At 39.1% G+C, this 27,481-nt stretch overlaps 1 protein-coding gene across 8 annotated transcripts in view; it reads left to right on the forward strand.

Annotated features, from left to right (window-relative positions):
- Positions 1-27,481, forward strand: part of dnajc13 (dnaJ homolog subfamily C member 13) — a 151,429-nt gene that overhangs the window by 57,581 nt on the left and 66,367 nt on the right. For 6 of the 8 annotated variants that reach the window (XR_015752825.1, XM_043719456.2, XM_043719454.2 and 3 more), the window contains exons 14-25: positions 1,778-1,885; positions 5,564-5,719; positions 6,514-6,570; positions 9,327-9,448; positions 9,536-9,611; positions 10,720-10,815; positions 12,031-12,174; positions 13,620-13,637; positions 17,096-17,178; positions 17,903-18,056; positions 23,698-23,801; positions 23,887-24,046. Coding sequence is in view for 7 of the 8 variants with exons in the window: in XM_043719456.2 (XP_043575391.2) it covers positions 1,778-1,885; positions 5,564-5,719; positions 6,514-6,570; positions 9,327-9,448; positions 9,536-9,611; positions 10,720-10,815; positions 12,031-12,174; positions 13,620-13,637; positions 17,096-17,178; positions 17,903-18,056; positions 23,698-23,801; positions 23,887-24,046 (1,278 nt within the window). In the remaining variant the exon portion in view is untranslated. The remainder of the gene's footprint in view (positions 1-1,777; positions 1,886-5,563; positions 5,720-6,513; positions 6,571-9,326; positions 9,449-9,535; positions 9,612-10,719; positions 10,816-12,030; positions 12,175-13,619; positions 13,638-17,095; positions 17,179-17,902; positions 18,057-23,697; positions 23,802-23,886; positions 24,047-27,481) is intronic. The other 2 variants (XM_043719453.2, XM_087978517.1) reach the window with 2 other exon arrangements.

Consider the following 27,481-nt stretch of genomic DNA (forward strand, 5'->3'; position numbering starts at 1 on the left):
CTTACAGTAGAGAAAGTGGCTGTTCAGCCTAACTGGCCTGTGCTGGTCCTTTGAAAGAGCTATTCTATTAGTACTGCTTCTTGCTTTCCCAGAAAACTCCAACTTTTAAAGTATTTATTCAGTTTCCTTGCTTCTCCCACCCTGTTGGGTAGAATGTTTCTAGATCATAAGTTGCTGTGTGTATATTTTTAAAATAAGTCTTCCCGAGGCAGCTTTTTGCTGTTAAGTTTGGATCTGATTAGATTTTAGATTGGATTCCCCACAGTGTGGAAATAGGCCCTTCGGCCCAGCAAGTCCAAAGAGTAACCCACCTAGACCCATTTCCCTTCGACTAATATACCTAACACTATGGGCAATTTAGCTTTTCCAGTTCACCTAACCTGCAAATCTTTGGATTATGGGAGGAACTGGAGCACCCGGAGGAAACCTACGCAGACATGGGAAGAATGTGCAAACTCCACACAGGCAGTCACCCGAGGCTGGAATCGAACCTGGTTTCCTAGCGCTGTGAGACAGCAGTGCTAACCACTGAGCCACCGTGCCATTCTGTGTGCTCTGTATTGACCTCATTGCCAGAGAGAGAGTGTTTCTTCCTGTCTATCTGCTGTCTATCTGCTGAATACCTCTGTTGTTTAAAATAAAGTTTGAGTAATCGCAGCTTCTCTTGTTTCTTTATAAGTCTGGAATTCTTCATCTCTGCAACTAGGAAGTAAACTGGGGGTGGAAGGACGAAGATAGAGAATGGTGACAACTACTATAAAGTTCTAGATCTGTTTCAAATCTGTCAACCTTACCCCCTCTCCCATCTCTTGTTATCACCTTGTTCTGACATTTAAAATTTCTGCTACTTGCTCTTTGTTTCCCAATCTACTGAGGGGAAAGTCGCCATCACAATTAAAGATAGAACAGCACTTATGTACCGTATTGCCTTCTGTGAGGAAAATCTTGCAGAGTGTGTTGGATGGTATACCTCTTCCCCATACATCGATGAGGCAGCATCCAAGGAGCAGGAGGATCGGTTTTTGGGCATTAGCCTTCATGTGTGTGGACTGGGGTAAAAGGGGCTGAGAGAGCAATAGGGGGTAGGTGGTGGGATGGTAGCTGGAAAGATGATTGGTATATGTCGGAGGTGATGGCGCTAGGTCGGAGCAAGATGGACTTACCTGTCCATCGTCCTTTCCACTTAGCCGCTCCACCCTCCCCTCCGACCTTTCACTATCCCCCACAACCCCACCTGCATCTAACAATAGCCTTCCTAGCTATCTAGCCCCCAACCCCAACCCTCCAGTTTATCTTTCAGCACCCTCCTGACATTCCTGATGAAGGGCCTATGTCTGAAATGTTGACTCTCCTGTTCCTCTGAGCTGCCTCAGCTGCTGTGCTTTTCCAGCACCATGCTTTTTGACTCTGATCTCTGGGATCTGCAATCCTCACTTTCTCTTGGCTTGTGACAAGTAGATGCGTTTAAGAAATTACTTTGAAGTGATTTAAATTGATATTTTGCACAAAGACCGAAATCTCTGAACTTTATCTGGAAATCTTGCGTCTCTGCATTCATGAATGTGTACAGTTCTAATTGGTTTCTTTAGGAGATTCAACACATATGCCTGCCTCCCAATTTAGTGTGTGTGTGTGTGTCCCATACCTGTAAGGATACGTAGGTCCACTGCCAACAGTGCTTTAATGTATTAACAGCGCATGTTCTGGGATAGTATAATTTTGAAGTTCATTAGTTTTTATGAAATGTTAATGACTTGTTTAATTTGGTTGAATTTAGCCTATGCATGATGACTATGATTTGAGACAAGAGCAGCTGAACAAAGCATCACTTCTCTCTTCAAAGAAGTTTTTAGAAAATTTACTTGATAAATTCAATGCCCATGTGGTAAGTCTGTTTTATATTATGTGGTGAAACTTCAGAAGTTTTGGTATTTATCTTGTTCCATTATGCTACCATGTTTTAGAACTACAAACAGATGTTGTATGACATTAATAAAAAAAAAAAGTTGAACTGCAAAGGCTGTTCAGAATGCCAGAGAATTCCTAGAGGCCTGGCACTCCAACCACAACGCCACAAACAAACACACAGATCTAGATACCATCTATCAACTCCTCAGAAAACGAACAGGAAATGACATCACCACAAACCCCAGGAACCCCATCCAGGACAAACATATAAATAGAAAGCAGGAGACAACAGCGTCACTTCACTTGGAGGTCGCCACTGATGATGTTACCTAGCCAGGTAACGAAACGTCTGGATATCAAACCTACAGCTCAGCGAGCAAACCTACACCCTGAAGCTGTTCAGAATGCCATATCCAATATTCTCATTAATGCAAATTGTATAATAGTACACATTTAAGTTTTGGTGACCTTATGGATTCATGCTTTTGTTTGTTTACATGCAGAAACAAATCTTATTCTTTCTAATTCAATCGTGCATGGCCCAATGGATGACTGGATGAATAGATAGGAGTCCACAAACTGTCAGAACTCTTCTGTGGAGAAAATCCAGCCCCAGTATTCCCAAGTGATCAATAATGTGAAAGTTTAATTAAGCCACTGGTGGTTTTGCCCAGTTCTACCCAATTGTCTAACTTGGGTTGAAAGAATGCACACCAGGTTCTTTCTTTAACAATAAAATATTGAATCTAACTTTTTAATGGCAGAGAAATATGAATTGCTAACACATTTTTAGAAATTGTGCGCACACAAGCAAAATATTGTTAGGTGGGGAGGACAAAAAAGTGCACAGTTCTTGCATCAACATTGATCACTGATATTGAGTTTTCTTTTTCACTCTTGCATTGCGGATATACTGATTTCTGTTTTTCTTTCACTGGTTGAGTTTTTTGCCTTTTCAGTGCCTCTGCGGGTGGTTTACCTGTTCCCTTTTCAAGGAATTTGGCAAAGGGTGAGGCAGAGTCGCTAACCACTAAGGATTTCATTTCTCTTCTCTACATGGGAGAAAGAGAAAGAGAGATGGTTGCTTTGCAGGCTGCAGGTTTTGGCCCAGGATCAGTCGAGTAGTTATTATTTTGCTGAGCCCACCTAATCCTGAAACAACTGGTTCCAATTGGGGGAAAAAACAATCAAAAGACCGGTCTCTGCAAAATTGCCCTGAATGCACATGTGCAGTCACCAGTGCTATTCTGTCTAGAGTTCTTACTCATTGCTTAAACAAGATAACATATTATATACAATTGTGTGTTTCAGTAACTTTTAAAACTGCAAATACCTTCTTAAACAATTCCCTTGGTTTAAAACAGGATCTCTTCTCATTTTGCCTTCAGTCCAATTTTACTCAGTGGTGACATGTTTGAGCAAAAACATAATCTGTTGAGACTTAAATACAATTTAAAAAATGTTGGACCCAGGAAAGGGAGACCTCTTCTACACATGACAATATTTTTGTGGGATCACTGTTTTTGGAAAATCTCTTTTTTATGCCTAGCTTTCTACAACAATCTGCTTTGTAAGCCTGATCCTATTCGAGAACAGTAGATAAAACATGAGGAGCCTGCTATTTGGGCACCAGGATTCCCAAGTCACTGCTTGTTGTTGGGTAGCATCATAAATCATGCAAATGATGCTCAGGAATACAATGCCAATGAGAAATACCACGGATTATGGGCTCAGTGTTACTTTACAGCAGTTTCACTTTAGATCAGTCCAGAAGAGTATTTGCATGCATTCTCTCTCTCGTTAACAGTACCTAACTTGGACGAAAGCCATGACACAGGAAGTGGTATGATTTGAATCAGACTTGAGAATAGCTATGAAAAGGTCTTGAGACAAGGAGATGGCACTGAGATAGAGGAAAACTTTTAGTGAAAGAAAAATGTCTGTAAAGAGCAGGTGGTCATGTTGAAAATAACCTTCTAATAAAAATCACAAAATTTAATAGTTTGCACTTGGTGTGTTGACCCCTGGCAAATCCTTGCACAACATTCACCTGATATGTACATGTGTGTATACACATGTAACTGGTAGTGTTCTCCTTGAAATTGTGATGGTTGACATTTTAATGTGGATAGAGGATTGATTAACAGGAGGAAGCAGACAGTGGATGTAAGTGTGTAATCAAATATACTTTCAAGTTAGCAGGCAGTGACTGGTGGAGTGCCAAAAGGTTCAGTGCTCAGGCCTCAGTTATTTGTAATCTACATTATTCTGTCTCCATCCAAGTAATGAATATAACCCTAATTGCTGGTGATTTAAAACTAGGTGGAAAAGTAAGCTGTGGGCAGGGCACAGTTTACAAATACATATGGACTGATTAAGTGAATGGGCAGCAGGATGGTCAATGGATTATAATGCCAGGAAATGTCCACTTATTCACTTTGGTCTTAAACTAGCCAAAACAGAATTTTATTTTAAAGGATGTGAAACTTAAGTGTTCAAGACACTTGTGTGCTTTTGCAAGATATGCAGCAAACAATTGGGAAGGCACATGGCATGTTGTATAAATGTTTTGGAGGACAGGAATAAAAGTCCTATTGCAATTGTACAAGCTTTTGGTGTGACCGCATCTGGAGTATTATGTTCTGTTTTGGTCTCCACATTTCAGAAAAGATGCATTGGAGGCAGTACAGAAAATATTCACCAAGTTATTCCCTGAGATTGGGGTACTCCTGTGATGAGAGAATGAGAAAATTGGGTTGACATTCTCTTGTCATTAGAAGAATGAGAGGTGATCTCCTGGAAACAAAGGAACTTGACAGGGTAGATGCTGTGAAATTGTTTCCATTTGTCATTGAATATTAAACATTGGCAATATGTCCTAAATGGCTGATCATTTAGGAATGGCGTGAGGAAAATCTCTTCAATGGGAATATTTGGAATTCTGAGACACTCAGGATTAGGGAGTAGCTATTGCTGGTTGAACAAACTTCAAACTCTGGACAGATGTTTGGTGTCTCAGGAAATTCTAAGCATATGGAGAGTGGGCCATGTTCATATTGAAATGGTGGAGCATTCAACAGGCCATGGGCCTCTTCCATGTCCAATCAATCCTCTGGTCCCATGTTCAAGTGGCTTTTTATCTGACTTGATGTTAAATGTCAGTGGCTGCTTTGGCACCTAAATGTCTACAGTCAAGCTTTTTTGAAGTGGAGCTCAGAATGAGGTCTGTCCCTTATTTTGTTCTGTTATTAGCCTATGAATATTTGGCCAAGGTTTGCACCCTTTCCTACCTGGATAACTTAAGTTTGAATTTGGGATTTTCCTATCTCGTTGTTTAAATCTACACTTAGCATGTTATTAATTATCTGTAACAAAAACAAACTGCTGGAGAATCTCAGCAGGTCCAGCAGCCATGAAAAGAGTTAATGTTGAGTCTAATGACCCTTCAGAATGGATAACATTTAGGAAAGAATGGGATCTATTTTGATGAAGGTGGGAGGGGCGGGAGAAAGGAGTGACGGGACAAGTGGTGATGGAGCCCAAAGAAAATGTTAAGTAAAGGGATAATTATCTGCGACCAAGCAGCTTTTTTGTTTGCTAATCAGTAAAGTCAGTCCATTACTGTGCTCATGATCTTCGATTCTTTTCTCTGCAGGATCATGGGACAGGGGCATTGGTGATTAGTTCTCTTCTGGATTTTCTTACCTTTGCCCTTTGTGCTCCATATAGTGAGACAACTGAAGGGCAGCAGTTTGATATGTTGTTAGAAATGGTAGCAGATGTTGGAAGAACTCTGTTCAAACTTTTCCAGGTATGTCTTTCCCTGTGTAAAGATTTCTTGTAAAATTTAACTTTTGCAGCCTGAGAAAGGACTTGGATAGTCCAGTAGCTTGAAACATTTATTTTTCTATCAAGACATGTGACTATCCATGTTGGTCTCAGCAGTCGACAAGTAACTAGAGTACTGCTGAAAAAGGAAGACACCTTTTTTTGAATGCTTTTATTGTGTGCGCTCATCAGGACACTTTGCAAGAAATACCAAAATAAATCATCTAACTGGTACTTTCTCCATGGCAATGCTTTGGTCAATCAATCAGCATTCTCTTCTCATACTGTATGTGTTGTTTCCCCTTTAGTCTTCTTTGCAGTTTGTCCTGACGAGTGCAAAACTAAAAATCTTTATTTTTTAAAAAAAGACTTCTCAAAAATATTCAAGATCGGTTCTGGCGAATGATTATAAAGTAGAATATAAAATATTAAAATGAGCAAAACATAATTCTACATGTATGGATGGAAGGAAACTCTGGCATGGACTGTTCGGCACCATCTCCGATGCTAATTCAACAAGAGCCACAAAGACAACGTTTTCTGTACAGAGAACTTTATGGCGTTGAAAATTGCTGATGGATGGAATCTTCTGCATGGATTATTTTGCGCTCCCATCTGGACTTTAGAGCATGATTTCAGGCCTGACATGAATTCTTGAATAAAATTCTTGGGTCGAGATTCAATTGATCTGTGTATCGCTAAATGGCAAATGTTTCTCATGAATTGCAGGACTCATGCCTATGTTTAAAGGTGGTAATCTGTTTTCTTTTCATTTAGCATCCTTCCATGGCTATTGTGAAGGGCGCAGGATTAGTTATGAAAGCTATTATAGAAGTGAGTATTACAATAAGATTATTGTATATAATACAATATTACACTAAACCACCTCACCTCTGCCTTTCTCAACCTACCTATATCTAATTTGATTCATGACTTCTCAGATCATTTAAATGGGCAGAAATTTCCAACAATTGAGTCCAACCGCTGACTTTCAGGAAGGACACAGTCTCAGCCTGAACACAAATGTTTGCAATCTCGGTCCTACATGAGCCTCACCAGGCCTGCCTGCCTACTTCCACCTGTCATATTGCTTGACTCTGCTCTTGACCCACCAACTGCTGAAATCCTCATTTGTGCTCTTGTTAACTCTAGACTTTCCATTCCAGTAGTCTCCTGTCTGGTCTTCTACCCTTTGTAAACATAAGCTTGTCCAATGTTTGGTCACCTCACCCTAGTTCTGAATCCTATTGATCCTTCATTATCTTTGTTGACTTGGGCCAGATGGCCTACACCTATTCCTATTGAACCTGCACTACCATTCAAGATGACCATGGCTAATTTTTATCTCCGTGTCATATTTCTGTTCTCTCTCCCCATACCCCTCGACTTCTTTTTAGCCTCTAGAAGTCTATGCATTTATTTTCTAAACTCATTCAGTGACAAGGCCTCCACCACTTTCTGTGGTAGACAACAAGTTCATCACCCTCTGAGTGAGTGAAGAAATTGCTCAGTGTCTCAGACTGAAATGGTCTGCCTCCTATCCTGAGACTGTGACCCCTTATTCTGGACCCTTGGTTAATTGAAACACCGTTCATGCCAGCCTGTTCAGTCCTGTTAGAACTTTACATGTTCCAATGAGATCATCTGTCTTCTGAACTCCAGTGAATACAGGTCTGTTTGACCCAATCTCTCGTATGACAAAACTGCCATCCTGGAGCCAGTCTAGCAAACCTATACAAAATTGTCAGAATGAGAGAATTTGGACTCTTGAGGATGTGGGCCATTTTGCTGCAAGGCAAATGATCTTTTTTGCTACACTCGCTCTATGGCAAATGCAACGTCTGTTGGGTAAGGAGACCAAAGCTGCACATAAAGCTTCAGGTGTGGTCTCTCCAAGGCCCTATGAAGCTGCAGTACAACTTCCTTATTCTGTACTTGAACCCTTTTTCTGTGAAGGCCAACATACGATTTGCCTTCATTACTACTTGCTGTGCTTTTTTTTTTGCTTTCAGTGACTGATACATAGACGCCCCTTAACGTAGATGATAAATTGGGAAATGATGAAATAATACTCTGTCCTGTTTTTCTTAAGTGGACAAATGCCTATTTGGTTTGGCAATATTGCACCTATAAAATTCCAGTCTTCCTGTTTTACTTGAGAGCCTTCTCAGGTTATTGTGCCTGTTCAGTTTTCAACATTATTGAGAGGTACACTTGCCGATGTCTGTCTAGCCCATTCCCCACACACATTTCCATCTTTGAGATGTTTTCTGAAGATTACTGGAGATGCAGTCTTAAGCTTTCACTTACCTGCCTTAATATTTCAAAGTGACTCGTAAATTTTGTCTATGGTTACTGTGAAGCACCTAGAGAGGTATTCCTACATTGATGACTTGTGTATACGTGTGCATACCTGTTAAATTTTGCTCTGATAGTTTTGCATTCTGTTTAGTATGCATGCAGAATAGCTATTAATTTTCAATTTGTTCCGGTTCTCCAATAACCAACAAGTTGTAGAATTTTGTTTGGGAAAAATCTTAAATCTAACTTGCAACTACCCATTTAAAACCCAAACACAGGAATTCTTTACTGCAGAGAGCTTTTGAGGCTGAGTTATTAAGTATGTTCAAGGCTGAGAGAGTCAGATTTTTAATCAGTAAGGGAATGAGATATTAAGCAGCAAAGTGGAATTAAGGAATATTGGATTAGCCACAATCTCATTGAATGGCAGAACAGCCTTGATGGGCTGAATGTCTGACTTAATTCTGTTCCTATGTCTTTAGGCCTTACCGATGCCACCTTGTTTGATGATAAATTACCAGAATTTTTGTCTGTAATAGGTAAATTGTTTTCTTTACTGTAGGATGTCACTTGTGATTGAACCAGGTTGTCCAAAAACCTGGCAGCAACAATTCACCAATATGTCCTGCCCTGAAAATCTCAGTTGCTGTATGTTTTATTCAAGAACAGTAATTATGGCGCTTCTTCTCTGTATTGTGCATTATGCTTCAGCCAATTAAGTGCAGGGAAAATCTGACAGTTATTTCTTTATGAACCATTCGTATATGGAATGAGCTGCCAGAGGAAATGATGGAGGCTGGTACTATTGCAACATTTTAAAAGGCATTTGGATGAGTATATGAATAGGAAGGGTTTGAAGGGATATGGGCCGGGTGATGGCAGGTGGGACTAGATTGGGTTGGGATGTCTGGTCGACATGGATGGGTTGGACCGAAGGGTCTGTTTCCATGCTGTACATCTGACACTATAATTAAATTAAATTTTTTAAACTGGTGATGTAGTATCAAAATGTTAAGGTATATTAATTGAGCTATGTGTTGGCTGAAAATTCAAATCCGCTCCAGTGAATTCTTCTCTAGTCCAATTAGCTTTGTGTGGGAGGGTATGAAGTCCAGTGGATATGATGATTGTGGAAGTACAGTTCATTTGTTCTTCACTGGTTGATATTGAAGATGAAGAGTCAGGCATAATGGGGTAAAAGGAAATTTCCAATTTTTAAAAAATGGCTGCATTTCACTTTACTGAAAACTCATTTACAAACAAGCCAAATTTATTTTCTTCCCAACAAGGAAGGTGACAAAGAAATTGCTACAAAGATGCAGGAGCTTGCCTTAAGTGAGGGTGCCCTACCCCGCCACTTACATACATCAATGTTTACAGTTAGTACAGATCAGAGGATGCTAACTAATAGGTATGTATAATATTTTACCAGCGTATTGTTTGCTACGCATATAGTTTGTTCATTAAAGAAAATGAAAAATTAACTCTGCTCTTTCAGGCAGTTAAGTAGACATTTGGTGGGTCTTTGGACAGCAGAAAATCCAACAGCATTGAATTTACTGAAACGCATTTTGGTAAGTAATTTTAAATGATCTGCACTTTCCAAACTTTGAACTAAGAAGGAATAAGTCATACCTTTACATCTTTCAGATTAATATTGGCTGTAATCCTGATGTCTTCATGAATTTGGTTTGGTCTCCACTGTTGGATGCTTTAGTGTTGTTTTGTTGTTTGTTTGAGCCATGTCAAGAGCTCTATTTATGTAATCGATGCAGCAGGGTTCCACAGCTGTGCTTTTAAAATCTTTTGTAATTGGTTCAAGATCATCTTATGACTCCTGTGGCAGACTGTTGTAGCAACCTCAGCACCAGTAGATTGCTGATGCAGTTAGATGCAAAGGATATTGCCACATACCAGGCTGTTCATTATCTGCCATATTGATTAGGATCCATGGCCGTCCAATTTTCATAATGAAAACTGGAGATATTTTCCTGGATTGAAGAACACAGTGATTAAGGGTAGCAGAGAATTCTCTGCATAGGGCTTTCCTCAGATGGTCCATTAAAGTGGATAAAAAGTAGGAATGTTCCCTATGATAGTGTACTTTTCAGGCTTTTGGTTAGAAAAATAAAAGCAAACTATTGGAATACCTCCCCATAAGAGAGCTAGATGGAGGGCTGTAATCAGAAAAAGGAAGTTAAGGAACTAGATTGGACAGAAGCTAAGCAAGAGTCATCTCATTTGCTGATTTATTTTTTTTCTTTTTAAGATGTTGCCCCCCCCCCAATCACCCCTAGACGGGGCACACCTTGGTAATGAAGAACATTGTGTGTCTCCATTTGTCCAGAATGGAATTGTACTGAGGGCTTTTTTGAACAGAATTAGGTGAATTTGGGGTTTGGTGGTGTTGTGATATTTTGACTTCATAACATGCCTATTTTTATCCTGTATGTGCATTTCATATTCCCAGGTTTTAACAAACTTATTAAGAATTTGAGTATTGCTGTAAAGAGACCAGCTGGTATGGAATTAGCATTTATAGAATATCTTTTGGCATTTTTCTATTTCTGTTCTGAGTGCAAGTCGAAATGTTTCAACATCATGTTTCCTTTTTCATTAATCACAATTTTAATAACTGGGCAATATTTAATGTTAAGACTGAGAATTTTGCCTTGTTTTCAGCCAACAGGCTTACTAGCATACCTTGACAGCGCAGAGCTGGTACCAGAAAAAGAAATTGACAGGATGCATATCCGGGATAATGTAAAAATTGCAACAGTAAGTACAGGAAATAGATGGTTTGCTTTCAACATGTCACTCAAACTTCTGGAGAAAATTACCCTGAAAAGTAAGGAGAGGGGAGATGAGAAAGGAGTTGAATTACCTTATTTGGCTGGAAAATAGCAGTGTGATTGAATAATCAATCCTGATACAGACACCTGCACCAATAATGGAGGGAATATAAATTGCCATGTCTGATTTGAATTCTAGATTTTAAAAAAGTCCAATTGTTATTACATTTGTTGGATTTGGGTTCAAACTCAAATGGTTTGCAATTACCTTTTTAAGGAATGCAACCTGCTATCCTTGTTCATCCAGCACAACAGGAATATTACATTAGATTAGATTACATTAGTGTGGAAATAGGCCCTTCAGCCAAACAAGTCCACACCGACCCGCCGAAGCGCAACCCACCCATACCCCTACATTTACCCCTTACCTAACACTACGGGCAATTTAACATGGCCAATTCCCCTTACCTGCACATCTTTGGACTGTGGGAGGAAACCGGAGCACCCGGAGGAAACCCACGCAGACACGGGGAGAACGTGCAAACTCCACACAGTCAGTCACCTGAGGCGGGAATTGAACCTGGGTCTCTTGCGCTGTGAGGCAGCAATGCTAACCATGTGCTACCGTGCTGCCCACAACTGACACTTTGTTCACTCCTTGCTAAAGTGACCTAGCAAGCCACTTAGTTATATTGAACTAACAACAGTTCTTCAAGATGACTGGCCCTGTCCAGAAATGCCAGCCATTGTTCCATAGTTGAGTTCAAAATTAAACTAGGGAAACTCTCAAATTTTTTTAATAGATATTTTTATTGAAGAAAAAGGAATTTTTTAAAACTTACTTACGAAATAAACCAATTTTAAAAAATATTTGCCTTGACCACTCCAACTCAGGAGGCAAGTGACCAACATCCAGATGCTCTGGCTCGCTCTCCTCTGCATCATGGTTTTAAGGGTCAATTCCAGAGCTGCAGCACCATTCAAAACCTTTTTTTTTTTCTTCTTGAACCTTAGTTTTTAACCATATATAGCAACTGTATCCTTTTGTTCGTAGGTCTTATCCCTGCTATCTGTTATGTCACTTAGCTGCTTGTAATTAAAAATTTTGAAAAATGTGGATTTCTTAGAATTTCTTGCAAGTATTTTCTGTTTCATGTCATGTGTTGTGCATTTCTCAGTTGTGGTACTTGAATTTCAACAGGATCAGTATGGTAAATTTGGTAAGGTCCCAGAATGGCAACGAAAGGCTGGAAGAGCTGCTAAAGAGGTAGAGAAATTTGCCAAAGAAAAGGTTGATTTACTTTTGTTGCACTGGAGAGACAGAATGGGCATTGCTCAAAAGGAGGTAAATTTTTGATTATATTTTTCTATGGAAAGTAAATTAGCTAAGTGCATTCGATCAATTCAATTTATTAATGTCAGAAGGGCTATAACAGAATACTCCTATTTGCTATTTAGTAATGCTCAGTAATGCATTCTATAAGTTTTAAAAAAAAAACACTTATCCACAATTGTGATGTGCCATTAAATATTTGGGAGAAGAAAGTATGTGGAATATCAGGATTAGAATCTTAGAATATGCTTAGTGCTGCACCTGACTCCTTAATACTTCATTTGTTGAGATTTTGTCAAATCTGTGTGCACTCTATTGTCATCAGTTCTCTTTGCCAACACCTTGCTCTTTTTTCCTGCTCCCTCTTCTTCCATACCACCACTCTATTCCCCCTTCCTCTCATTCCTTCCTATCCCTCTTGTTCTGCGTGCACCCTCCTAGCTTCAATAACCCCGAGCAACATCCTAGCCCAATTTTGTGACCTCTGATCTATTACAGCTTTTCCCACTGATCTCATGTGTCATACTACCTTGTAAATGTGTCACTACTCATGAGGCTTGGAAAGAATGGTTTCTTCTGAATTAAGTCCAAAACTAAAGGGCACTTGAAAAAACTCAAAGATTGCCTTTTTAGGACAAAGATTAGAATTGTACTGTGTGCGTGAATTTCCTGCCTTCAAAAGGTTATGAAGGTGGGGTTATTGTATACTTTTTAACGTGAAGTTCGGTTCTTCTCAGGCAAGGGAATCTAAGGCTATGAGGAGTAGGTGGGAATATGGAATTGAAATATACTGGATGCAGATTTAATTGCAACTTTCTATAGGGAACTGGGTGTATACAGACTAACTTCAATTATCCAAAGGGGACAGGCGGGGAGTATTTCGTTTAGTTAATCGAATCTCTGATAACCTAGTTTAGCCAAGCATCAGGCCCTTGCAATCTTGCCGGATAATCAAGGACCCTCTGTATATTTTTAAAAAGGAAGGATTGTCAATGGGGAAAGTACAAGGGGCAGGATACTATTTGGATGCTGTTCCAAAGAGCTGGCACTGACATGAAGGATTAAATGGCCACTTTCTGCACAGTAAGATTCAGTTAAATTCCAGTTCAAGTATCATTACGGAAGCCTGATATCATTATGGACTTCATGTGAACAGATTGCAAGATGAAAAATGGCACAGTTTAAACAGACATTTGTCTTTAGTGTAAAACAATGATGCAATCCATTGAAAGCCATTTTTAATTGTATTTCAGTATTGAGGTTTGAAGGTTTTATATAAATTTTGACTGTACAAACCTGCCATGTTGGGGTGGGGGGATGAATTTCTTCACCCCAGAGAATGAGCACCTGTATTAATAAAGTATTGACCACTGCTTTCTAGAAAATTTGGTTTCACTTTGCTTTAAAATTTTCCTTTTGTTTTTTTTCCCATGCCATTGTTGCTATTAATTCAAAAGCAGGACAGGAATAATCTGGTAAGTAAGAGTTGCTTTTAGTTGGTGTATAATTATGCATGTTGGCTTAATGTACCTGTGATGAGTGTAGTTGATTTTCTGTACACTGACCTGAGTTTTGCTAAAGATTAAACTATTACCTATTGGTAATGATTTTGTAAAGAAGCTATCCCTATCATAGTTACTTGTTTTATTATTTTGTGGGGAGTAAATGAGGATCGGAGACTGAAAATGCTGATCTTGCTTCTTCTCCTAAATTAGACCTTTTCACTAAAATGTTTCCCTCATGTAGGGCTGGCTCGCAAGAAATTCCAGTGAGCCTTGTGCATTAGAACCTTTTGTATCCTGATACTGGAAAGATTCTGGGCATGTGTTTTGCATATTTGGTGGACACCCCTCCACCAAAAGAAACGTGGTGTACTCTCGACCAATGCAAAGTCCAGCTGGCAATAGTTTCATCTGTTACGGGAAATTGATGAAGGGAATCTGAAATTTGACTTTTTAGATTCTGCTAATGTATAGCAAGCCACCGATGGGGAAATGCTTCATTCTTCCTGAGTTCAGTCGTTAGTGTTCAAGTTTGCAGATGCTAATTTTTGCTACGTAGCTTTTTGGGTTGATTTCTGTAGTCACTTCTTAATTGATGTTTAGAGCTTCACATGGTCTGTTTGTCCTAGTATCTAGAATCCTTTTCAAGTCCTGGTATAGCCAAACACCACCTCACTGTTTAGCTTGTTCGGTAACCAAGATAGTTTTAGCTTCTAGTGCCTCATTTTTCCAAGTGGATGTGATAAAGCTGATGCCATATTAACTGTATTTGAACAATTTATTTTACTTTGACCTAATTTACAGGTGGTTGCATGGTCAAACGTCATCTAACCTTTTCAGTTTGGAGCACAAATGACAATATTGGCCAACATGTTTGACAATGGTCTATTATGGCACACACTTGTCTATTCAGCTCTACCAGTAATGGCATAGAATTTAAGCACCCATACTTCTGTGTTATGAAATTTATTTTACACACTTCAGCATTGCTGCATATGTTCTGCATTTTCAGTACCTGGTGTGGCTGTTGCATTCAGCATATCATATAGATCATAGAATCCCTACAACGTGGAACTGGGCCCTTCGGCCCAACAAGTTCACACTGACCCTCTGAAGAGTACTCCACCCAAACCCATACCAATGTGTAAGGCACTGTTAACCGTTAATAGTACTTGACTTACCAGATGTTAAATGGCTGAAAGTGATCATCATAAAATGCCCAAGTGTTTCCTAGATGTTTTGGACTATAGTGGTCAGTTTTTAGTAATTATAAAGCTTTTAAATTCTGCGCTATAACCAAAGAATCTAAATTTAGAGCCACCTAATTTGTCTTGAAATGAGCTCACCGGGTAATCTCTTGGTAGTGAATGAATCATCCTAGTAGTTTTCAGTACACAGGACCCTTTTCTAAACTGGCAGAAATTTGTGTTGCCCTGAATGTAATTGACGCTTAAATATTTCACATCAATTGCATGAATTGATCTTTTAGTGCCAAATAATCCAGAGTAACAGTGGAAACGCTACCTCATTACTTGTAGACGTTTGCCAAGCAGTTTTGTTCTGACAGTATAAGGAAAAGAGCACTAAGTTCTAAAATCGCCTTAACATAAAATCCCTAGTGTTTGCTCCCTCTCCAAAAAAAAAATTGAAATGTGATTGTATCTGGAGTTTGAATCAAGAAGTATGATGAATTGACATGGTTAGGGTTGTTATTCGTTTGAACTTCAAATCCCCTCTCTTTCATTCTGTAACTATTTGGATAATGTCTTGGTGTGTAGACAAACCAGTCAGCTCTTTTAACTTGTTTGGTCATACAGTCAAATTTGGTTAATCTGAATCTTATGTCCACACACCAACTTTGATATTCTAATCCTTACACCCATTACTGAGCAATTTCAATCCCTGCTTTAAAGTTCTCTGACTTGTTCCCCTAAAACATTATTGAGACTGAGTTCCAGATTTCACTGTTTTGTGTGAAGAAATGCTTCTCTAGAATTCCTAAATGGCCTGGCCTAATGTAAAGGTTATGACTTCTTTTGTTGACTTAACCTACCTGAGGAAATAGATGGGGACAAACAATCAATTACTTCCATCATAAAACCACTGATTCTTACTGGTATAATGACTGAGGTGAATATAAGATTACTGTACGCAGCCTATTCTCTTCATTTTGCTCTTTTAGCCCAGGTATTATTCAGAAGAATCTGTATCCCCTAATTTAGTATCATGTTCTTGAGGTGCAGTGCTCCAGGTGAGGTCTCAACCGAGCTTTGACATAACTTCCTTTGTGTGTTGAGAGTCCCTTAGAATAAGATATATTTTGGCCTATGAAGCATCTCTTCTGTTCTTGATTTCCCTGAATTTGTCTGCCGTCCCACAGTCCCGACTTCCTCACCGTTTTAAAATGCTGTCTTAAAGCAAGAGTGGATGACTCCATATATCCCCACATTAGCCTTCAGCTCTGTTTTACCTACTCTCCATCTCTCTTCCCAGTCAATGTTCTATTGATTACTGTGTCTGTGTTGCTGCACTATGTATAGTCACCAGTCTTGCAGATTTAACTTTCTTCATTTATCATAGAGAAAAATAGAGGTTGAGTCCCAGCCCAGACACCAGCATCACTACTGCCTAAATACTGCCAGTTTGTGAATACCATCGTCCATACTATCTATCCTATCTCTCAACAAATCCCCTCTCCCTTTCTTGAGGCATGTCTTTATTCCATGCATTTATTTTTTGTCTTTAATATTTTAAGCACAACTTTATTGAATGCCTTCTGGAAGTCCCGGTACATAACATCCACAAATACTTTCTTGTCTTTTACCTCAAAATTAACCAGACCTAATTGATAGTTTACAAATCCATCTTCCCTTTGTAAGATCAGCTGCATTTGCCCAAATACTCAGCCACACCGTTTGTTTTTATTTTTGTTTGAAACTTATTGAAATTACTTGGTAATGGGTTTGAATTGCCCATTGTTGATTTGAGGAAAATTTATAGTTCAGAACAGATCTTTTCTCTATTTTGGATGGTCATAATGTAACCATGAGTCCTGAATCTAACTAAAGAGTAAAAAGGATAGTATGTCAAATAACTTCAGTTTTTCAAAATCTTTGACTAAATGCACATAGACATTGCAAAAACTAAAGCCTTTAATTAAATAATCCTTTTAATTAAAAGCTTTATTTTCAAATTCCATATCGAGAATTTCACTGTTTAGTTTTTTCAAGGTTTTGGTAGGTTAATCGTCATGCCCTTACTGAGAAACCTATTCAAAATATAACTTCAAATGTATAAGCATGAAGCACCCAAACTGGAGAATTATGACTTGTTGTGTAATCTGCCGTCACAAATTAGTTGTAAACTTGTTTGCCCATGTTGATATTGTTTTAACTAATGATTTAAAGCAGATTTCCTTTTCTAATTTATAGAATGCCAACCAAAAACCAGTTGTTTTAAGAAAAAGGCGACAAAGGATTAAAATAGAAGCAAACTGGGATCTCTTCTACTACAAGTAAAACACTTTTTTAAAAAAAAAAAAAATTTTGAATTGTAACTTTCACTTACCTCCAATGTATTTAGAATGAGTAGTAGTTGAAATGTCTGTTTTGCTTTTCCACTCCTCTTGGGAAGCTGTGGCTAATACTATAGTGTGCTCCTCTGGATGCCTTTTCATGAACTAGTTGGTTACATATGAACTTAATAAAAAAAAAACCAAAAGAACTGCAGATGCTGTAAACCAGGAACATAAATATACACTGCTGGGGAAAGCTCAGCAGGTCTGGCAACATTTGTAGAGAGAAATCAGAGTTAATGTTTCAGGTCGAGGTCACTTGATCCAAAATGTTAACTCTGAATTCTCTCCAAGTGCTGCCAGACCTGCTGAGCTTTTTGAGGAACTTCTGTTGTTACATATTAACTTATTTGGCTATGGGCCACATGACAGTATTTGTCTCATACTGATGTGCTGCCAGTAGAGAAACTGTCAACTTTTCTGGAAGAAAAATATTTCTGAACTTTATTTTGCAGCCTGTTTTGCAAGGTGCTTTTATGATGTGTTGAGTAACTCCTTTGTGTATTACACAACTAGTCAGTAAATGGACAAGTCTTTCATGTCTAAAATTAGCTTATTTTGATGCCTTAGCTGTAGGAAATGGTACTCTAGTATAGTTAGTACATATTCTGAATTTCATCATCTAATCCAACAAATTGAAATAAAAGTTTTTTTTTACACACAGGTTTCAGATGGATCATGCCAAATCTAACTTAATTTGGAATTACAAAACGAGAGAAGAATTGAGAGATGCTTTTGAAGCAGAAATAAGGGCTTTTAACATTGACAAAGAATTGGGAATTGCTAGTGTTATTTCTTGGAATCACCAGGAATTTGAAGTAAGAGAAATTGATTTTTGAGGTGAAGTTATTAAATGCAATTGTTCATTTTATTCTTTCTATCAATCTTGGTCTTACCCAATATTTAGTGAGCCTTAAACATGGGGAGGTGGAGGAGTAGTGATAATATCATTGGGCAAATCATCCAGCAACTCAGGTTAATGTTCTAAGGGTTTGAACCCCATCATGGCAGATTTGAATTCAATAATAGTCTGGAACATAAAGGTGGCCTAATTGTGACCATGTAATCGCTTTTCATCATTGTAAAAATCCATCTGGTTTACTTTTTTCATCTTCAAGGAAGAAATTTTTCTGTCCTGATTTTAGTTTGAAATCACATGGGCAAGACTATCTTCATGTTAAGAATGTGCAATAAATGCTAGCACAGCCAGCAACGCCACATTCCACAGATGGCAGGTCACTCCTCACGAGCCTTATTGAGTTCTTTGAGGATATGATGAGACAAGTTGACAAAGGTCTAGTAGTGGGTGTGGTGGATATGAATTTCAGTAAGGCATTTGATAAGGTTTCCCACAGTAGGCCCATTCAGAAAGTTAGGTATGGGATAGAAGGAAATTTTGCTGTTCGGATACAGAATTGGCTGGCTGAAAGAAGACAGTGAGTTGTAGTGGATGGAAAGTATTCTGCCTGGAGGTTAATGACTAGTGGAGTCCTGCAGGGATCTGTTCTTAAGCCTCTGCTCTTTGTAGTTTTTATAAATGACTTGGATGAAGAAGTGGAAGGGTGGGTTAGTAAGTTTGTTGATGACACAAAGCTCGGTGGTATTGTAGATAGTGTCAAGGGCTGTTGCAGGGTACAACAAGAAATTTGACAGGATGCAGAGCTGGGCTGAGAAGTGGCAGATGGAGTTCAACCTGGAAAAGTGTGAAGTAATTAATTATGGAAGATCGAATTTGAATGCAGAATAATAGGTTAAAGACAGGATTTTTGACAGTGTGGAGGAACAGTGGGAGCTTGGAGTCCACATAAATAGATCCCTCAAAGTTGCCACCCAAGTTGATAGGGTTGTTAAGGCGGCATATAGTGTTTTGGCTTTCATTAACAGGTAATTGAGTTTGAGTCGTGAGGTTTTGCTGAAGCTCTATAAACTCCTGCAGAGACCGCACTTGGGGTGACCAGAACTGGACACCATATTCTATTAAAGGAAGGATGTAGATGCTTTAGAGAGGATGCAGAAGAGATTTACGAGGATGCTGCCTGGATTGGAGGGCTACTCTCATGAAGAGAGGTTGGGTAAGCTAGGGCTTTTCACATGGGAGAGAAGGAGGAAGAGAGGTGACTTGATAGAGGTGAACAAGGTAATGAGAGTCATAGAGTAGGTATCTAGAGCCCTTTCCACAGGGCAGAAATGGCTGTCATGAGGGGTCATAATTTTAAGGTGATTGGAGGAAGGTACGAGGGAGATGTCAGAGGTAGTTCTTTATGCAGAGAGTAATGTGGGCGTGGAATGCACTGTCAGCAGTGGTAGTAAAACCAGAGACATTCGGGACCTTTAGGCAACTGCTAGGCAAGCACATGGGCAGCAGTAAATTGAAGGGTGTGTAGGTTAGGTTGATCTTAGGTTAAGATAAATGCTCAGCACAACATTGTGGACTGAAGAACCTGTATTTTGCTGTACTGTTCTATGTTCTAAATACATTTTTTTAAAAAAGCAAATTGTGCTGGACAAATTATGACTACTGTTGGCAACGTGCAACTCAGTCTAAATTTTACTTTTGTTGTCTGACTATCTATACATCGCATCAGGAAAACAAATTCAGTGGGTCTGGCCAGGTATTTATGGATCTTCGTGTCATGTGAATTCAACTGAGTTGTGGCCTCTGAAAACCATTTGAATTGTGACCATAATATGGGACTTTGGTCCATGTCCAGGAAAGAAACTGTACTTGACTGAACTTTTGCAATGGTTCTCTCATATCTTGGGCATTGGCTTTCCAGTGGTAGCCATAGACATTCAAAATCACAATGTGTGACAACAAAGGTATGTCTTAGCTCCAACAAGGATGTCAACGGTTAGCCAGCTGTGTCTGAGAGATTTTTTCATTCAAGGTGACCAATATACAAAACTGCCTTATAAAAGTTTGTTTCTACTTAGTGAGTTTTGAAAAGGTTTGTAGCTTAGGTTGAGGTTTTGGATGTAGGTTTGCTTGCTGAGCTGAAAGGTTTACTTCCAGACGTTTCATTACCTTACTAGGTAACATCTTCGGTGAACCTCATGTGATGCAATGCTGAAAATACCTGCCTTGTATTTATGTTTGGGTTTCTTTGTTATTTCCTGTGATGAAGTCACTTCCAGTTCCTTTTTCTCAGAGGGTGATAGATGGGATCCAAGTCGATGTGTTTGTTGATAGAATTCCGGTTGGAATGCCATGCTTCTAGGAATTCTCGTGCATGTCTTTGTTTAGCTTGTCCTAGGATGGATGTCTTGTCCCAGTAGAAGTGGTGTCCTTCTTCATACATGTGTGAGGATACTAGTGAGAGAGGGTCATGTCTTTTTGTGGCTAGTTGGTGTTCATGTATCTTGGTGGCTAGTTTTCTACCTGTTTGTCCAGTATGGTGTTTGTTACAGTCCTTGCATGGTATTTTGTAAATGACATTAGTTTTGCTCATTGTATAGGGTCTTTCAAGTTTGAGCTGCTGTTTTTGTATTGGTGGGTTTGTGGGCTACCATGATACCAAGGGGTCTGAGTAGTCTGGCAGTCATATCAGGGATGTCTTTGTAGGGGAGAGTGGCTAGGGTTTCTGGGCGTGTTTTGTCTGCTTTGTTTCTACTGGTTGAACAGTTAATCAGCATTAGAACAGAGATCTCTGTCTATTTTAATCAACTGCTTTATACCTCATCGCACCACTTGACAATATAGCACTCCTCGATACTGCATTGATGGGTTGGCTTAAGTTTTATGTGCTTCAGTCCTGGAATACCACTTGAACACTCTCATCACGTAAAAGTGAGCTGATCTTAGTATGGGGCTTTGGCTATAGGAATGTGTTCTGGTAACAACTACTTCACATATTAGTTTTCTAATCAAATATGTGATCGAATTCGATGATTTGAAGGACCATACAAAGCAGTTTAAATTATACCAGTCAACTAATTCATGTCAAATGTGGTGTATCTTGCTTACTCCTTTTAATTGCTTCACTTGGATGTTTGTGTGTAGAGCTTTTGGGGGGAGAAATGATGTGTACTATAAAACTAATTCCACTCTTTTTATATAAAAATGTCTGAGTGCTAGCCTGTCTCCATGAGTTAAACAATGGTTTTCATTTCCTCCATGTAAATCATGCAGATTTTTTCTGACGTTTATAAAAGTATGTTTTTCAAACATTGTAAATTTTATCCTGCCAAGTATGTGTACTTTAACTCCCAGGAGTCTTACATTCCTTTTAAAATTATACCATTTAACTTTGTTTAGTGTTTTTTTTTAGAAAACTTGTAGCTCAGTTTGATAAGTTAGCTTGCTGAGCTGGAAAGTTTGTTTTTCAGACGTTTCGTCACCATGACTAGGTAACACCAGAATGTCTCCAGTGAAACGCTGTTGGTATGTTCCGCCTCTCTCTACATAGGTCTTGGTTTCTTCAGGTGGGTGTCATTTCCAGGGGGTGGGGGGGGCGTGGTCAGCCACTGAGCATATTCACAAGAGGCTGTCAACCTACTTTGAGCAAAAGAATATTTAAGTTTATTTTGTACAAAACTTTCTAAAAGCTCAACAAGAACTAGATGAAATTACCCATCTTAAGAAATCAAGACCTATAAATAGAGGCAGGACTAAGAAGACAAGACATGGTTTAGTTTCAATTTTGTTGGGTTTGTGCAAGAAGTTGTTCTGTTTGTTCTCATACATTTTAATGAAATTTAAACAAAATGGAAAAGAAACTCCTCTGTTCCCCAGTAACAGGAGTCCAGTTGCACAGCGAGAAATGCAAAAAGTTGGTCAGTCAGTAATGTGTGTCACTGTGTGACATATTGCAGAAAACAGGGAACTTGTGAATTCACTTTGAAGTTAAATTCATAATTATGATCCCAGCTGATGATACTGAACAAGTCAGATTCGAGTGAAACGTGACAGACTTTGTTTGCAGTTTGATTACCATGATGGTCAGTCACTGAGCATATTCACAAGAGGCTATCAACCTACTTTGAGCAAAAGAATATTCCAGTTTATTTTACACCACTTTCTAAAAGCTCTACAAAAACTAGATGAAATGGACTTATTACAAAAATCAGAAATAAGATTCAATTCTTATCCCTTCAACAATAACTTTCACAGCATCTCAAGCCTCAATGAAGGGTCACCCTGTTTCCACTTTAGAGTTCCTTTACTCATTTCGCCCAGTTGTATTTGTTTGTTTCTGGAAGACATCTATGTTCACTTGATATGTTTTGTGCAATACTCCTTCCTGAGGCCCTTAAGTATGCTGTTTTATCAAGTGAGTTTATTTCTGAGTTGCTTAAGTTTCTTGTCCACAGCCTTCTGATTCTGAAGCTTTGTCTTATTGCAGCCCCCCCGCCCCCGCCCCCGCCCCATCACTTCCTTCTACTTTTGTCCTAAATACTTTTAAAAGCCTAATTTAAATATATTTCCAGACTCACCAGAACTACTCTGCCTTTAGTAATTTGTCTTCCCTCATTAACCCACAATATTGAAATACAGGTCAAACTTAAATCTATGCATGATACTGCCCAATCTGAAACTCATTATTCCAGATAATAAATCACGAACCTTTCATTGTAATAGCAAATTTAGTTTGCCGTTTTTCTTCGATTATTTTGAGGGGTGAGATCGGCTGAAGGGGACTAGCTTCTGGGGACTGCACTGAAATTTGTGGAAAGGAAACCAGTTGCAACTGTCCCATTGAGTCTGAGCAAGGAAATTCAGTGTGGAGATGGTGGTGTCTTCACTGACATTTGGGTCTTTGTAAGGATTTTGCTGGAATGAAAGGAATGTGAATCTTTTTTTTTGATATTTGTAGTTAAAACTTTGTAATAATATGTCCAAAATGATGTAGTTCATAGTTTTTTTTAAAAAAAACTTTGTTTAATGCTGTATTCTTTAGGTTAAAACAAAGTCTTATGTCAGTATTCAGTAACTGACCTCCAGCGTGAGGATCTAACAAACCGGTTTCCCTCTGGGAACTGGCTTGCTCTGTATTAACACCAGCTGGGATCATAAGTTTTTCACTTTTTGTCTCCTTGAATATATAAAAACTCACAAATGAAGAAAAATCAGCATTTTTAGCTTTATTTTGAACTGTTTATTGGGTAGGTTTCGACTAAAACTGAAGGAAACTTATTACATTGACCAAGCTAAAAATAAGTGCCCAGAATTTTCCTGTGAAAGGTGTAATGCTGTTGTCCACTTTTTCGGTTTATACTCACTTCCTCTTTTTTTTTGTTGCTTGTTTATACTTTTTGCTAATTTTGGTACTTTTATTTGGTTTTGCTCGTCTTGTGTTTTGTTGTGCCCAATTTGTTTCTGGTTTTGCTTGTTTTATATTTTCTTTTGTGTGCTATCTCCCTTTTGGAAGAATCATTTTATCACCTGCAGTCGCAGACTTATGCTATTTTCAGTTGGTTTGGGGATTTTCAACTCTGCCCATTGTTTCCCCTCTTGTTCAGGTTAGATATGAGTGCCTTGCAGATGAAATCAAAATCGGAGATTATTATCTCCGCCTGTTGTTGGAGGAAGGTGAAAATGAAGAGTCGATTACAATCAAGAGATCGTAAGCCTGAATTCCTGTAACAAATTTCCTTGTTTAATTATATTTTCCCCTTTATACCTTGTTTCAATGTGTGCATTTATTACAGGTATGAATTTTTCAATGAGTTGTATCATCGCTTCTTGCTTACCCCTAAAGTGAATATGAAGTGTTTATGTTTACAAGCTTTGACCATTGTTTACGGCAAATGCTATGAGGAGATAGGACCATTCAGTGATACTAAATACATTGTTGGAATGCTGGACAGGGTGAGCACAACAAATCTTTTGAACTTTGTTCTTGTTAGCTTAGCACATTTTTTTTAGACAAGCTGCATATGGAGCCTAGTTTTTGCAAAGGTATCAATTCTCTATATTTTTCGTTGCAGTAGCATTAAAGACACCGGTTGTTCTAGTCTTGGGATTTCTGTCTTAATTTTCTTCTTGTCAGAACTGTACTCTTGAGGATTACATTGGACGTGTTTTATGATATTAGAACTTTGAAGCTATAAAATAGTTGAAGTTAACTTGTGTTATACACTTTGCAAAATGATATCAAAGTGTTCTTTTGAACTGGGTTCAGCTGTTTATCAAGGAATTTATTTTCATGTTTCCTCCATGTGTAATAGAATATGCTTATGTATGTTTAAAGGCTATCCCTTTATGTTTTTGTGCCATGCTGGTTACTTGTAGGTCTGACTTTTTTTTTGATTAGATTAGATTAGATTACATTACAGTGTGGAAACAGACCCTTCGGCCCAACAAGTCCACACCGACCCGCCGAAGCGAAACCCACCCATACCCCTACATTTACCCCTTACCTAACACTACAGGCAATTTTTTAGTATGGCCAATTCACCTGGCCCTGCACATCTTTGGATGGTGGGAGGAAACCGGAGCACCCGGAGGAAACCCACGCAGACACGGGGAGAACGTGCAAACTCCACACAGTCAGTCGCCTGAGGCGGGAATTGAACCCAGGTCTCTGGCGCTGTGAGGCAGCAGTGCTAGCCACCGTGCCGCCCATTTTTTTTTTTTGAAAAGACCTTGCCTAATGTGTTTAAGATTAGATTAGATTCCTTGCAGTGTGGAAACAAGTCCACACCGACCCTCCGAAGAGTAACCCACCAGACCCATTCCCCCTGATTAATGCACCTAACACTACAGGCAATTTAGCATGGCCAATTCACCTGACCTGCACATTTTTGGACTGTGGGAGGAACCCGGAGGAAACCCACGCAGACACGGGAAGAATGTGCAAACTCCACACAGTCAGTTGCCCGAGGCTGGAACTGAACCCGGGATCCTGGTGCTGTGAGGCAGCAGTGCTAACCACTGTGCCACCGTGCCGCCCCTGACTTACAAAACAACTTTTTGTTCAGGTTAGGTGCAAGTTCTTTGTAGATGAAATTAAAATTGGAGCTTATTATCTATACCTGTAGCTGGAAGAAGGTGAAAATGAAGAGACCAAGAAATTGATAATTTTATTTAAAGCTATATCTCTGCTCCTAAGGTGTCAGTGAAAATCATTGATACACTTTAATCATGAACCAAATACATTTCGTAACAAAAGTAATTGAGATTTTTTTAAACCAAGTGGCCTTTGCTCCTGCTTTCTTAGATTCCTGTGCAAAAATGTAATCTAACCTAACCGTGTTTGTTTTTCTCTGGTGACAGTCCAGGTTAGTTACCCTGTCGCTAGGAAGCTGTGGAGTTTATACTCTAAGAATTGGAATCTGGGAATTTGACTAATTGTACTATTACAAAAACTATTGTTGGTTTAAGTGTATAATGGGGGAGATGGTGGCCTGGTGGTATTTTTGCTAGACTTAATCCAGATGTAGGTAATGTTCTGTGGACCTGAGTTCGAATCCTGTCATGGCAGGTGGTGGAAGTTAAATCCAATAAAAATCTGGAATTCAGAGTCTAATGATGGCCATGAAACCAATGCTGACTGTCAGGATTATCAGGTTCAGTAATGCCCTTTTAAGGAAGGAATTTTTTTCATCCTGACTTGGTCTAGCCTACATGTGACTCCAAATCGAGTCACCGTGACCAAGTCAGGTTGACTCTTAACTGCCTTCTGGACAATTAGGGATGGGCAATAAATGCTGGCCCAGCCAGTGGCACCCACGTTTTGTGAATGAATTAAAAAAAAACAGAAATAAGCTGTTTTTGGAGTCAGTTAGCTCAGTGCTGCCAACTGCGTGGGTTCAACTCCCACTGGCTGAGTTTAACATGAAGGACTCTCCTTCTCAACCTCTCCCCTTGTGTGAGGAGACTCTCAGGTTAAACTACTGCAGCTCTGTCGCGGAGAGAGCAGCCCTATTGTCTGGTAAGGCACTAGCAACTTTAACATTCCTACTATTTCTTTTCTAATAGCTTTGTATTGTGCTGGTTTATTTAGCCCATGCATAGTGGGGCCCTATTCTGAATCTATCCGCAATGGCTTATAACTTTGTAATTGACTTCATAGACTCTGTTCTTCCTTTGTTTTAAATTCTGAAGTAGGCTAATGTTCGAAAATTTGACCACTGGAGGTAGGTATTGCTGGCTATTATAGCATTTATTGTACATCCTGATTGCACTCCAGGTGCTGGTTAGCAGCTGTTCAAAAAGACTGTGGCTGGGAGTGTGGGAGGGAGGGAGGGAGGTATTCCCAATAGTGCTTTCAACAAGGGAGTTTCATAATTGTGAGAATTTGATGCCATGCAGCAACCAGGCAGAATTCAAGAGAATCTGTCCTGGAAAACTGTCTAATAGAATGGAATTATAAAGTGAACCAGAAGCACTAGAAGTTCTTAAATTTAAACAAGCAGAAGTTTCAGTTGGTTAGAAAACGAATTTTTGAAATGCTCCCAAAGGAAATGAGTCATCCCAAGGGCAGCTTTGGTCTGTGTTCCCTGGGGTTTGTCACCCACTGTGTTCCTCTTGCAAATGTGACAAACTGTCAGTCATAGTGGGTAGGTTGCCACAGCAAGTTCTTGGAGGGTAGATGGTGAGAAGATTTTTTGCCCTCTGGGTTCACATGCTAAATAAGCCGTTGTCCATTTAGGGCTAAGATGAGAATAAATTTCTTCTCTTCAAAGGTCTCTGAATTTGAAATTCTACTAAATCTGGATGCTTAGCTGTTGAGTATAATTCAAAATTGAAGGTGAAAGATTTGTGCACATGAGGGAATCGAGGGATATAAAGGTTGGAAGGTGGAGTTGAGGTAGCTGATTAGCACGATCTCAAATGGCAAAATAGGCTTGAAGGACCAAATGGCACTATGTCTTGTGCTCTTTCATAGGTGAACCACATTCCATGTTGACTAGAGTCAGGGAAGATGATTTGACTTTGAGCCATTTGACTTGTGTAACAATGAGCCCTCCATTGTCAGAAAATTGAAATCCAAATTTGTGCAACACTGTTCAGTGAAGCCTTATTCGCTTTAAATGTCATAAGCCAGTATGGCAAAGGTTACAATGTAGACAGTATGTGCTGTATCGTAACGACATTCTTATCTTTGCCTTGTTAATTAATTCGTGAAGAAAAGCACTGAGCTTTTTAAATACTAAAGCAAATCACTGACCAAATTTCAAAAAACAATGCCATCAATGATGGAAATCCTGAATTAACAAAAAATACTGAGCAAGTCATTTATATGAATGATCTGGATGTGAACATAAGAGGTATAGCTAGTAAGTTTGCAGAGAACCCCAA

The sequence above is a fragment of the Chiloscyllium plagiosum genome, unplaced genomic scaffold (assembly GCF_037043375.1).
Source record: "Chiloscyllium plagiosum isolate Xiang-an unplaced genomic scaffold, Cpla_swu_hap1 HiC_scaffold_34, whole genome shotgun sequence".
NCBI classification, from domain to species: Eukaryota; Metazoa; Chordata; class Chondrichthyes; order Orectolobiformes; family Hemiscylliidae; genus Chiloscyllium; species Chiloscyllium plagiosum.